This window comes from Myodes glareolus, chromosome 8 (genome assembly GCF_982192425.1).
Source record: "Myodes glareolus chromosome 8, mMyoGla1.1, whole genome shotgun sequence".
In the NCBI taxonomy this organism is placed as follows: Eukaryota; Metazoa; Chordata; class Mammalia; order Rodentia; family Cricetidae; genus Myodes; species Myodes glareolus.
The window spans coordinates 107,211,660-107,224,616 of NC_142033.1; the positions used below are offsets into that span (position 1 = coordinate 107,211,660).

Below are 12,957 nucleotides of genomic sequence, written 5' to 3' on the forward strand. Positions count from 1 at the left end.
AATGTCAGATGAATTAAAAAGTAAAGACTGTGTGTGTGTGCTTTATTTTTATTGTAAATACACTTTTGTACATACTATATATTCTAAATAGTCTAGAATCCCTCATCTTCATGTACTTGTTTTTGTGTCAGGGGACACACATTCCCTGATATTCCCACCCAAGATACAGAACAACATGTGTGATGTCTTTGCCTTCCATCTTATTTGAGGCAAGTCTTCTATTTTTATTTGTCATTTGGCCACTTACTCCAGGTGTCCTTTAAAATGGCTCAGAAATACCCTTGAGCATAAAGAGTTTCATCATATACTTGTAGACAGACTATCAAAAGGCCGCTTCAAGGCACCGAAATATGGTGACTTCTGAGATTCTTGGCGGCTTAATGCTTAGACATAGAGTCTATTTTGTGTTTTACCAAAGCAACTCCTTGGGAGAGAGTGTGAGACTAAATAAAATGCCTAAAAAATTTATTGACAGAAAACAGGCCAACATGCTTTAGGGTTGGGGAAAAAATGAAATAGGAGCATTAAGTGCTTAGAGCACAGAGCAATCAGTTACTGCAACCATCAGAACAAAGTGTGTGGAAAAAACCACCATTCACCCCCTTATGTGTTTGGATGTGTGTGCATGTGTGTGCGTGTGTGTGTGTGTGTGTGTGTGTGTGTGTTTGTACTTTACATGTTTTTCTGTGCTTTGCATATTTCTCTGTGCAGACAAGAAGAAAAGTGGAGGATTGGTGTCTTGTTGGTGTCTTGTATCATTCTCTAACTTTTCCCCTTGAAATAAAATTTCTGACTGACCCTGAAGCTGGTCTGGCAGCCAGTAAGCCCAAATGGTAACCTGTCTCTTCCACCCACAGTACTGGGGTTACATGTGCATGTGTCCATGCCCAGTATTTTATGTGGATGCTGAGGATTTAAACTCAGGTTGTTTTGTATGGGCAGCAAACATCTTATTGACGGAGCCATCTCCAAAACCACTGTCTTTTTAAATTTTATTTTTAAATAGAACTATGACTGAGTCTTCACTGAATATTACATAGATTATAATAAGTTGAAACTACAAAAGCAACAAAAACCTTTAAGACAGGGATCAATGTTGAATTACATAAATGCAAAAATGACTTAGTATACAGGTAACAAATCTTTCAACAGAGTTTCTCTGACCCGTCCAGCAGGCCAGGTAATTTATGGGTCTCGAGGAGGCATCACCTAGGAATAATGGGGCGAAAGGGAAAGGGAACCAAGCGCGTAAAAAAAGACAAAGTCAGCCTGAGATGCGTCAAGGCTCCGTTTATTGTAGGCAAGGTTTTATTTTTATAAGGCAGTTTTTGCAGGGTGGGGTAAGGGTAGAGGGGAATGGAAAACTACCGAGCCCCAGGTGTCCCAGGTCAAAGAGGAAGTAGTTGTTTTTGCTTTTATTATCTATATAGAACATCTTGTGGTTTAAACCGTTCCAAAAACTTGCACCTCAGCTGGCTGTGCTCTCTGCAGCAAACTATTCTATGAAAAAGGTGTGAAAGATTAACCAGTTCTTTTGACCTGAGGGTCTCTTGGTCCCTCACATCTCCCCCTTTCTTTTATATAAATGAGCCAATCGGGATTTAGGATCTAGGTGCTAGAACTTATAACCCGGGACTGACGATTTTTAGAGCCAGAGCAGACCCAAAATTGATTCGAGCCTAAGCTGGTGCAATAGGAACAAGCCCTCAGCGTGCAAGGCCTCGACGTTAGGGGTTCTATAGCCTGGTGGCTGTCGTCAAAGTCCCAGCATGAGAGAGACTGAGCCTGTTAGAAGAGTGATGCTAGACCTTTACCCGTCTTTGGGTCATCCTCCCCATTGGGACCCCCTGTCTTAGGTGGGCCTAGGCTTAGACGATTCTTCCGTCACTGACTTTCCAGCCTTCTACTCACGGGGTATGCAATTTTAAGGCACCATGGGGATAGATCTGACATGGTCAAATTTAAAGTTTTTTTCAAAATTTCCATCCTGGACCTGGGTTAGGGGGTGTTGTAAATCTAAGAGGGGAATGGGAAAAGGATTGAGGAGAGGGAAGGGAATTCTCTGGCAGTCAGTCAGCAGTCATGGGCAGCAATTCAGTCGCAGCAACTCCCTCATCATCCGCCAAGCAGCAACAAGGATCGCTTGACAAGTAATGAAGAAACCGCCGCTTGAGGGGCAGAAAACTATCCGTCGGGTGATCTGCAGATGCAGGCGGCATCTCAGCACAGGGTGGTCTCTTCTTTAACCATCAATCGGTGATAATGAACCTCAGCAGACTTTAAGGCAGAATCTATTAAAGACTTAACAAAATGGGTTAAACGATTGAAGGCCCAAGGCCCAAAAGAGAGAAGGACAGAAAAAACAATCAGGGGGGCTATAATAGTGGGGAGCAAGGTCAACAACCAAGGGGATCCTTGCAACCAGGAGGAAAACCATGACTGTTGGCTATCACGTCGTTCAAATTCCTTTTCACGTTTATCCAATCTCTCTAATATTTCCATGGACTCCCTGACAATGCCAGTGTGGTCAGCATAGAAGCAACATTCCTCTCGCAGGGCTGCGCAGAGGCCTCCTTCCTTTAGGAATAGGAGATCTAGTTCACGTCTGTTTTGCAAGACAACCTCGGAGAGTGAGGTAACGGACTTTTCTAGAGCCGCAATAGATTTTTGAATGGCTCTAAGGTCTGTTGTCATTGCTCTTTGAAGTTCCTGTAACTGGTTAGTTTGCAACAGGGCAGCTGTTTCAATCCCTATTCTAGCAGCTACGCCGCCGATTCCTATTAAAGTGGCAATAGTCATGGTCAGGGGTTCTCTTTTTACTCTATGTGACATTTGTGCCAGAAAAATGCCTTCTGAATAATATTTGACATTGGGCCAAAGTTGTATCAGGATACAAAATTCCCCCAAGGTATTAAAGCTATTAGCAAATATACATGGTGTCAGGCCAGTGTTGCAGGCCCAATAGGTCCCGTTAGGCAGTACAAGATAATATTGTCCTTTACAGGGAAAAACGGTCTTGCTGCAATACGGGGAAAGATGTTGGGGAGCCTTTCCTAAACAATATCCTGATCCTGTGCCTTTGGACAAAGTAAGCTGAAGTGGGGTTGCCCTACATCTTGACGGGAGCAAAACCTGGTTGGATACATTGGCAGTAATAGCAATCCCTTCATAATAGGGGGGTTCTGCTGACAGGCACAACCAACAATTTTTTGTAAGATTAGGGTTAAATATATTAAACGCTAAATAGGCTCCTTGAATAAGGTTGAACAATCTATCAATCGTTTTGGGGGCTGAATCAGGCGGGGAAATTGCCTGTGCGGGGGGCCATAATTTTATTAGGACACAGTAATCAAAATTCAGCACAGCAGTCGAGACACAGGGGATTAAACCGGTACCACATGCCCAATAGGCTCCAGGGGGAGCAGCTAGATAATAAGGTTCACCAGGTAGCTTTTTAGTAATACTGCATAAGGCTTGGTGGGTTATAGGAACATTTCCTATACAGAGTCCCTTTCCAGAGACCTCTGACAAGGTCACTCTGTGTTGGGGGGGAGAGGTGCAGTCAAGGGGCATTGAGGTGTATACAGAGTAACTGCCCATCATAGCCACCCCTTTATAATAAGGAGGTCTTGTAACTAAGGGGATGGGCAAGGAGAGGGACTGAGGTAAGGGGGTGGTTGAACGTGAAATCTGAATAGATTTAGAATTGGTTGGACAATTAGACAATTTAGAATTGGTTGGAAGAATTAGAACAGGCTTAGGACGTCGCACACCATTTGTCCCTTGGTCTGGAAGGACGGGATTAGGGCCCATGGGTGTAGAGGGAAGCGCCTCTCTTAATAACTGAATCATAAAAGTGGCAGCGGGATCTGTGCCATCCACATAAAGGTGGATGCCCCAAGTCTTTCCTCCCGTCCAGTCCTGCCTTTTGCCCTCTTCGGTAAAGGAGATTTTTAGCATATTGCATGTTCCCCTGGGTGTGGCATATGGTCTCCAGGGATAGAAATGGGAGCTGTAGCAGGCGCCACAGGGTTGGTAGGCGCCCTTGCGGCCACTTGGTGAGGAGCACTTTGCTATTCCCGGGTCAGTACGATTATAAGGCAGGACAGTGATATAATCAGAGGACATAGGGGGCTTCCAGGGGATGGACCCGGTACTGACGCAGCTCCAGGCTGCACAGTAGGCATCCCAAGGCCCACCACATTGGTCCGCTAGGAACCGGGAATGAATGTGTCCGGGGCAGACATAAAACGGGGTGTATCTGGTTTCTGCTTTCCCTTGGGCGGAATTACATCCCCATTCAGACGGATTAGTCCATCTGTCCACTATGTCACATAAATCCACAAACAAATCTGGGAACCATTGTCCAAATGGATAATCTGCGGAGGTGTTGGAGGCAGCGATGCCTCCAGTATGAAGGTTAATAACAACCCATTTTGGGGGAGCCGGAGCATGGTTTGAGGGACTCTTGCCGGCTCTGGGGTGGGAAAGCAAAAGGCAACCAAGCCAAATCGCCTCAATAAGCAGCATCCTAAAGCTTATCAAGCTCAAATTTGCCAAGTGCACTCCTGACCTGGCTTATGGCAGCGAAGGCAAAAGCAACAAAAAAGAAGTATCAGAAACAGCAGACCCACAAAGAGGGCTCCATATAGAGGGATTTATGCCTCCGAGGAAAATCTCACGCATCTCAAGTACAAGTACTCAGTTTGTCCAAAGGTTCAGCGGCAGAAAGAACCGGTAAAAACATCAGAACCACACCGGGGGTTTTATATCTGCTGTAATCCTGATGTTTTTGACAGCTCCCTCCGCATTCAATTTGTCTGAGGGTTCAGCAGCAGGTCCGGGGGCAGGTGTCTCTGCAATTTAGACAGAGAGATTCTTCCTCAGGGGGTATGTCCCTGGGCTAAGTTGGCGTCAGAGAAGGGTTTAACCAGTCTGACTGGGAGCCATCGTGCTCCTTTTTCTTTAGAATCATATATGGCAGCGGAACCTTTACCCCAGATTAAAACTGGGTCAGGCCCATTCCATAGGCCAGTTATAGGATCTTTCCAAAGGACTCTGGCATATCCTTGATGAGTCTTGGGATGCCAATGTCTATCAGCCGCCAATTTCCCTTGCTCATCAAGCGTCAAGAAGTTTAGGACAAAGAGAGCCTGTGCAAGTACCAGCTTTTGATTGTCCTTCTGGGAAAACAAGGTTTCCTGTGCTCTTAACTTGTTAATGGTATTTTTTAAGGTTTGATGGGCTCTCTCAACAATACCCTGTCCCTGAGGGTTATAAGGAATCCCTGTGCTGTGCTTAATTCCCAATGCTGCACAGAATTGTTTAAATTTTGAACTAGTATATCCGGGGCCGTTATCTGTTTTAACAGATGCCAGCTGTCCCAATGTAGCCAGGGCTAATAACATCTCTGGTGGCCTCCCCGGTATGTGCAGAGGTGACAATAAATCCACTGAAGGTGTCTATAGTGACATGAACATATTTGAGCTTTCCAAAAATAGGGAGATGGGTCATGTCCATCTGCCAGAGCTGTCCAGGTACGAGACCTCGTGGGTTTACCCCGAGATGTGGGTCTGGTAGGTAAGGCAGACAATTTTTGCAGAATTTAACAATCTCTCTGGCCTGTTCTCTAGTAATAAAGAACCTTTGGTGCAATGTTTGAGCATTAAAATGATGGAGCCGATGGGCCTCTTATGCAGCAGTTATTTCTTTTACTTTTGAGACAAACACTTGGGGTGTTCTCGTGGCAGCGTCTGCCAAGTCATTCCCTAAAGCCAAGGGGCCTGGGAGGCCTGTGTGTGAGCAGATGTGGCCAATGAAAAAGGGGTGGTCCCTTTGTCTAATCAATTTTTGTATTTTGTAAAACATATCAAAGGTGGGCATTTGGGGTTGAATAGTAGGGACCATCTCCAATTTTTATAAAGCTCTGACCACATAGCGGCTGTCAGAATAGATATTAATCGGGCAATGTTTAAATTTTTGTAACACAGTTAGGGCTGCATACAGTTCTACTAATTGTGCTGAAAGAAAAGGGGTATCAATGGTAGCTGTTACACCATTGAGGACATATGCAGCCTTTCCATTTTTGGATCCATCAATAAAAATTGTTAGTGCATCTGAAATGGGCTCTTGTTTGGTATTTTTAAGGAAAACAAAGGGAGTATAGGAAAGGAATTGGATCAATTTATCACTGGGCAATTGGGTATCGAAATTTCCTCTGTATGAGCAAGTGAGGACGGCCCATTCAGGGTGATGAAGGGCTAGCCATTTTAAATTAGTTTTGTCATAAAGTTGTATGACCTTATCAGGTTCCTTGCCAAAATATCTGGTTGCAGTTTTTAAACCCAGCATAATCAATTGGCAGACCAAAAGGGGGTAAATGGGGAGCACTTTTCGTTTGGCCACGGGGAGATGTACCCAGAGGAGTGGGACTGAGTCTTGCCAGAGTAAGCCGGTCGGGGAAAACTCAGTCGAAAAGATAATTAACTGCAAAGGCTAATCAGGACAAAAATATTCCACATGTTGATTTATAATGGCGTTTTTTACCTTTTTAAGTGCTAAGAGTGCCTCCGAGGTGAGCACCCGAGGGGACGAGGGATCTGCATCACCAACAAGAATATCTTTAAGAGGGCGGATATCACCCTTTGTAAGTTGTAAATAGGGCCGCAGCCATTGAATATCACCCAGCAATTTTTGGAAATCATTTAATGTTTTTAAAGAATCTCTCCTAACCTGAAACTTTTTGAGTATATAAAAGATTAGGGTGAAGCTCAAAACCCAAAAATAAAAAGGGAAATTGTGTCTAAATCTTTTTTGGGGCAATATAAAACCCTCGTTCTTGTACTACGTGCACCATCATTGCCACTAGGGCATGAGATTCCTTAGGGGTTTTGGTGGCTATTAGGACATCATCCATATAGTGGATTATATATGCTTTAGGATACCTTAATCTAAAAGGATCAATGGTTTGGGCAACATATCTCTGGCAAAGGGTAGGTGAATTGGCCATACTTGGGGTAGGACTCTCCATTGATATCTAGGATTTGGCCCTATTTGATTAATAATAGGAATGGAAAAGGCGAATCTCTTGCAATCATCATGATGAAGCGGGATGGAAAAGAGGCAATCTTTGATATCAATAGTAACTTTAGTATAGCCCCGAGGAATGGCCACGGGCGTGGGCATCCCCGGTTGTAGGGCTCCCATAGGTACCATGGTTTTATTAACCTCCCTGAGGTCCTGGAGGAGCCTCCATTTTCCTGATTTCTTTTTAATCACAAATATGGGAGTGTTCCATGGGGAGGTGGATGACTCAAGGTGTCCTTGATCTAGCTGTTCCTGCACCAACAGTAGGGTTGCCTGAACCTTTTCTTGAGATAAGAGCCACTGATCTATCCATTCTGGATCATCGGATTTCCAGGTTATTTTTTTCAGCATGGAGTGCAGGAGGAGCAGTGGCCCTCAGGAAAAAGAATGAACAGAGGCAGCAGGTTCCTGGTCCTCCCCGAGGCCTCATCTATCCGTCCTTTGTTTAGGGGTGATGGGTTCTTTTATTCCCTGTTCCTCCTTTCCTAGTCCTTTTCCTGGTAAATACCCTGTTTTTAGCATCATTTTGGTGACAGCCTCATTAGGACTCATCATGATGACCCCCATCTGGGTCAGTATATCTCTTCCCCAAAGATTAATGGGTAGGCCTTCCACAACAAAGGGTGTGACAGTCCCTGTATTGCCCTCCTTATCTCTCCATTGTAAGACTTTGGAGCTCTGGAGAGTGTTTTGGCTTTGTCCTATACCCTGTAGGTGAGTGGCTGTAGTTTGTAAAGGCCAATTCTGTGGCCAGTGGGCTTTGGATAAGATGGTAGTGTCTGCCCCAGTATCCAGAAACCAAGGAAGGGTTTCTCATCAAGCCATAGTTGTAGAGTGGGTATAGTTTCTGTTAATTTTTGGACCCAATATACATCTGAAGATCCTGGTTGAGATTGGCCTCGACTCTGTGTGGTTGAAGGGAAATTCCTGCAAAGGGGAAGAGGAAGGGCCTGTGCTATACGCTGTCCCTGTGATATCATAAGGAGTCCATCAGGGGCTGACACCAGGATTTTAATTTCACCCTGATAATCATTATCTACTAGGGTGGGTGTTACTGAAAGTCCCTGTAGGGAGCTCGAGGCCCGCCCTATGATTAGAAAAAACATGCCTGGGGGTGGAGGACCGTGGATCCCGGTATCCAATATGACTGTTCCTTCCTCTGGTGTTATAATCTGGGTGGAGGAGAAACAGAGGTCCAATCCTGCTCTCCCTGCTGTCGCTCTGCAAAGGCTTGGACTGGACGAGGGTTGATGAACAGGTTGTGGTGTTCAGCCTGTATTTGTGGAATCTGTTGTGGGGGTTGTAGGGGCCCCGTAGAGGGGCCCCTTGCCCGTTTCCCTGAACCGCAGAAATCTGTTGTGAGGGGGGGTAAGGACCCCATAAAGGGGCTCCCTGCCCATTTCCCTGAATTACAGGAAGAGGCTGTCCTGTAGCATCATATTTAGAATGGCACTCCTTTACCCAATGGTTTCCTCACTTACAACGTGGGCATAGCCCAGGCACAGGTGGTTTAGGCAAGTTGAGTGCCTGCGGAGGGTCTGTATTGTTAGTCCCCTCAATGCAGTTTCTGGCGAAATGTCCAGGCTTCCCACATTTAAAACAGGATTTGGGAGCAATTTGTCTTGCAGTCACAGGGTAGAGCGCTGCACCCACGGCCACGTTTTGTTTGTTAACATCTGCCTGAGTTTTAAGTTTTTTTATCAGCTCGGCCTTCCAGGTTAAGTATTGGGCACAAGAGAGCACTGACTGAGCAACCTTTGTCCATTCAATGGGGATAAGTTTTCCTCCTTGCCCCAATCTTTCAAGAATAGACAGCGTAAATGGGGCTGCTGGGCCATAATTTTTGACTGCGGAATGGAGCTCTTTCAGATGTTTTATTTTAAGGGTCTTGACAATGCGAGACCCACTCGTTGGAGTGTCCTCCTGTGCCTCCTCCTCCCCTTCAGACCTAGATTCTTTCCCTCCCTGTCCATCCTCATTGTCTGAGGTGGAAGACTCTGCCTGGGCACTAGGGGCCGTTCCCTGAGATCTAGTCATCACCGCGAAGGTGAGACGATGTTTGGCAGGAACAGAACGAGTTTTAGAGGGATGGGGAGCTCTAGTCTGGGGGAGCTCATCTGGAGATTTCTGCGGTGCAGGGGGCAGCGATGATCAACCTGCAAGGTCTGAATCTGAGTAGTCAGGTCTTTAAGTTCTTTCTGCAGGGAAATAATGCCTCTCAACTGGGTTATTTGGCTGGCAAGGGATCATTTAGTGGCCAACAGGCTGTCAAAGTCAGGGGTTTGGGAGGGCAAAGTCGTCGAGAAGGGAGGGGCTGATGGCTGAGCCCAGTAATCATGGGAGGGTGCATAAGGAGGGGGCTGAGACCATTTAAGTCTCTGGAAACTATTTCTTCCCTCATGAGTCCTTATGGGAGCTACGATAGGTGGATTATGTCTCTCTCTCTCCAAATCAATCCCCTCAGCAGGATCCAACCAATCATCCTCCTTGTCCTTATGAATAACTGGATATAGGGAGGAGGAGGGAAAATGGGGGGCGTGGAGGGTTTAACCAATCAGCGGTGGATGAAGTTTCTTATCTCCAACCCTTTCATCCATCAGAGAGGAAGCTGAGGAACATAGTACCTCTTTTTTAGATGAAAAAGACGGGGGCACTTCTTCAGATGAAGCCGCTGATTCTGACTCCCATCCACCAGTAATAAAATCCTCATAAAGGGCTAAAAGGTGAGATACTTTTCCCTCCTTTTCTGAGTCCTTAAGAATATCTCTAATTATACCATAAAAACTGAAAAATTATTCAGGGACCTCTTCACCATTTTTTAAGAGTTCATTAATATTCTTTTCTACTTTATTCCATGTCAGGGGGTGAATGTCTGGCCTGTGCAAAATTAACCAAGGACATTTCTCCTCCGTGTAGCAGAAGAATTTTAAGACGTCCTTTTTCTTAACTCTTATTCCCCTTTCCCGTAATGTGCTCTTTATCTCTCTTATAAAGAGGGCCTCTTTAGAAGCCGACTTCCCCATTATTTAATTGGACAGCAGAACTTACCTCAAGACGCAGCACGAGCGATGCAGGCCGTCCCTACCAAAGATACTCTGGGCCCGAGCCTTTCACTTTTGATCGGTGCTGTCCAGTGACCACCGTTCCTCGGGCCCCACGTTGGGCGCCACTTGACCCGTCCAGCAGGCCAGGTAATTTATGGGTCTCGAGGAGGCATCACCTAGGAATAATGGGGCGAAAGGGAAAGGGAACCAATGCGTAACGAAAGACAAAATCAGTCTGAGATGTGTCAAGGCTCCGTTTATTGTAGGCAAGGTTTTATTTTTATAAGGCAGTTTTTGCAGGGTGGGGTAAGGGTAGAGGGGAATGGAAAACTACCGAGCCCCAGGTGTCCCAGGTCAAAGAGGAAGTAGTTGTTTTTGCTTTTATTATCTATATAGAACATTTTGCGGTTAAACCGTTCCAAAAACTTGCACCTCAGCTGGCTGTGCTCTCTGCAGCAAACTATTCTATGAAAAGGGTGTGAAAGATTAACCAGTTCTTTTGACCTGAGGGTCTCTTGGTTCCTCACATTTCTCTAAGGACCAAACTCACCAAACACTACATGTTTTTATTCTAAAGGCTCTCTGAAAATCCCGATGAGGCTACACCCAAAACAGAGGACAAGGGCCCTACCTCTGTTATTAAGATAAAATTCTCCTTGGTGAAATTTGTTTTCTTATGAATTTTGTTAAAATGGAGCAGTAGAATATCTATCACAGTTTTATATGGAGATTTGGTCAGAGAAAAGTGTTTGGTATTTGTGAACCATCATTTATAAATTCCAGTGAGCAGTAAGTCCTTGCAGGTAGCAGTGGCCCAATAAGAGAATGAGCTGGAAACACTGGAAGGTGCCTGATGTTTGACCGATGGTTTGCAGAAATAAATACACATTAGACTGATTTTAAAAACGACTGAGGTAATGCACCTGAATACATTTTAACGGGCCCAGTTATTGCAGTGGTCCAGGCATCACCCAGGTGCCTTTTTCTTCAGCATAATTGCAGGTAGGTTTTCTCTTCCCTTTGATATTCCTATTTCAGGAGCACAGATAAGAGCATCTCCTCTGTTTGTCTCTTTGTTTCTGTATTTACACTAGCAAGAAATTGTGGAAATTTAGCTATTTGTAATCTGTTCAACCAAGTTTTCATTATGAAGCGATTACAGCATGTTTTCTATTTGATTCCACTAAGAGGATAATGAAAACACTTCCTCCAGTCACACAGTAAGTATTTCCCCCAATGAGCCAGCAGTTGGAGACGTTAAGACTCAATTACCATATAGTAACACTTTGGTTTCTGAATATTTGTTCTATATTTGTCAATAATATACACTGATTATTTGTATCATGTTCACAATTTACAATATTTAAGGGATATAATTAGACATTTATCTATTCATAGTAAAGTGACCTCATCACCATGTACTGCGGGAGATTATGAAACCTCTTTGTAACCTGAAGCCCAAAAGGAAAGGTTTGTGTGAATCAGAAGGTGAAAATTAATGATTTTGAATGTGACTCAGTGGACCAATGGGTTTCTCTGAAGCAGTTTCACAGATAAAATGATATGGAGGACAATAGTAAGCAAGAGTTTATTACAACTGGAAAATAATATGCATTTTGCATCCCATACACAGAATAGAAATTCTGATGAAAGAGACCTTGGCATTAAGAGATAAGTTCTTCTAAAGTGAATCATAATCAGAGAAACTTTTAATGAAACCTAACATCTCAAAATTTCCTTGTAAAGCCTCCTTATAAAGGTTATTCTTTACCCCGCTACACACATAAAGAAGCTGAGCAGGTCCTCTTTTAAGATTCTCAGACTCTGGGCTTTGATTCAAACAGAAAGGAAACAAAGATTATACAATATCAGTGGTTATAGTGATAAAATTTCCCTGAGCAATCAAATATTTGGGGACTATAAGTCACGACCCCGACATAAACAGACAAGTTCTTCTAAGGTGAATAAAAATCAGTGAAATTTTTCATGAAAACTAACATCTCACAATTTCCTTAAAGGTTGAAGAAAGAAAGCAGGAAGAATTTTGTCCTGTGACGTATGACAATGGAATTGGGCCCAAGCCCTGCGCAAACACTGACATTCAACCCTGTCCAGGTACAAGTGACAGAGGTGACACTCTTCAGGCATTTGAGAAATTTACACGTCACGACAGCACCCTGGATCCCTGGATCACACATGTACTTTAGGACATACACTGGGCATGCAAGGGGGAGACCACATCTGACACTGAACTTGCTCCTGGTAGCCACACTGGTGACACCATGGACCCTCTGCAACATTATATTTTTGACAGTTTATAAACATTTGGAATGTTTTGAAGAAATTCACAGCTATAAACTTTCTTACAAGTTTCTTTGTTACTTTGAGAATCAAGTGAAGGCATACTTGATTCTCCACAATGATATTGAGTATGCTCATAAGGAGTTCCAACTGTTAAGTCTTGAAACAATCATCTTTAAAAGAAAAAAACTCAGCACACTACCATTTAACTTGTTTTAATGTTTCTTCACAAATGGTTAAAATACTAAAGTACAGACAAGGAATAATCATAATGTTGTGGTGAGCATTATGAATATGTAACTCTAAATTTAAAACATTTTGTGGTTTATGAAAAAGTCTGACATCAACGCAGCTCTGCAGGTCTCTCTAGAAAGGCCGGTCTCTTAAGTTTCTGAAGGTACGCACCTTTATCCATTTACCCAGGTCCTCCAGGTCCACCTCTTCATATGTCTGTCTGTTTAATCAATGTTCCAGGAGGAACCCCAGGGCCACGTCGAATTCCACCACCAAAGCCACCTCGGTCCAA

The 12,957-nt window shown here is 44.1% G+C and overlaps 1 protein-coding gene across 1 annotated transcript; it reads right to left on the bottom strand.

The window, feature by feature from the left end:
- Positions 1-2,069: 2,069 nt before the first annotated feature.
- LOC148121247 (MLV-related proviral Env polyprotein-like) lies at positions 2,070-4,530 on the bottom strand. Its single transcript, XM_087909501.1, has 3 exons — positions 3,774-4,530; positions 2,454-2,777; positions 2,070-2,200 (listed from the first exon to the last, which is right to left on the bottom strand). The coding sequence occupies exons 1-3, from the start codon at positions 4,528-4,530 to the stop codon at positions 2,070-2,072; spliced, it is 1,212 nt and encodes a 403-aa protein (XP_087765627.1).
- Between the last annotated feature and the right edge of the window lie 8,427 nt (positions 4,531-12,957).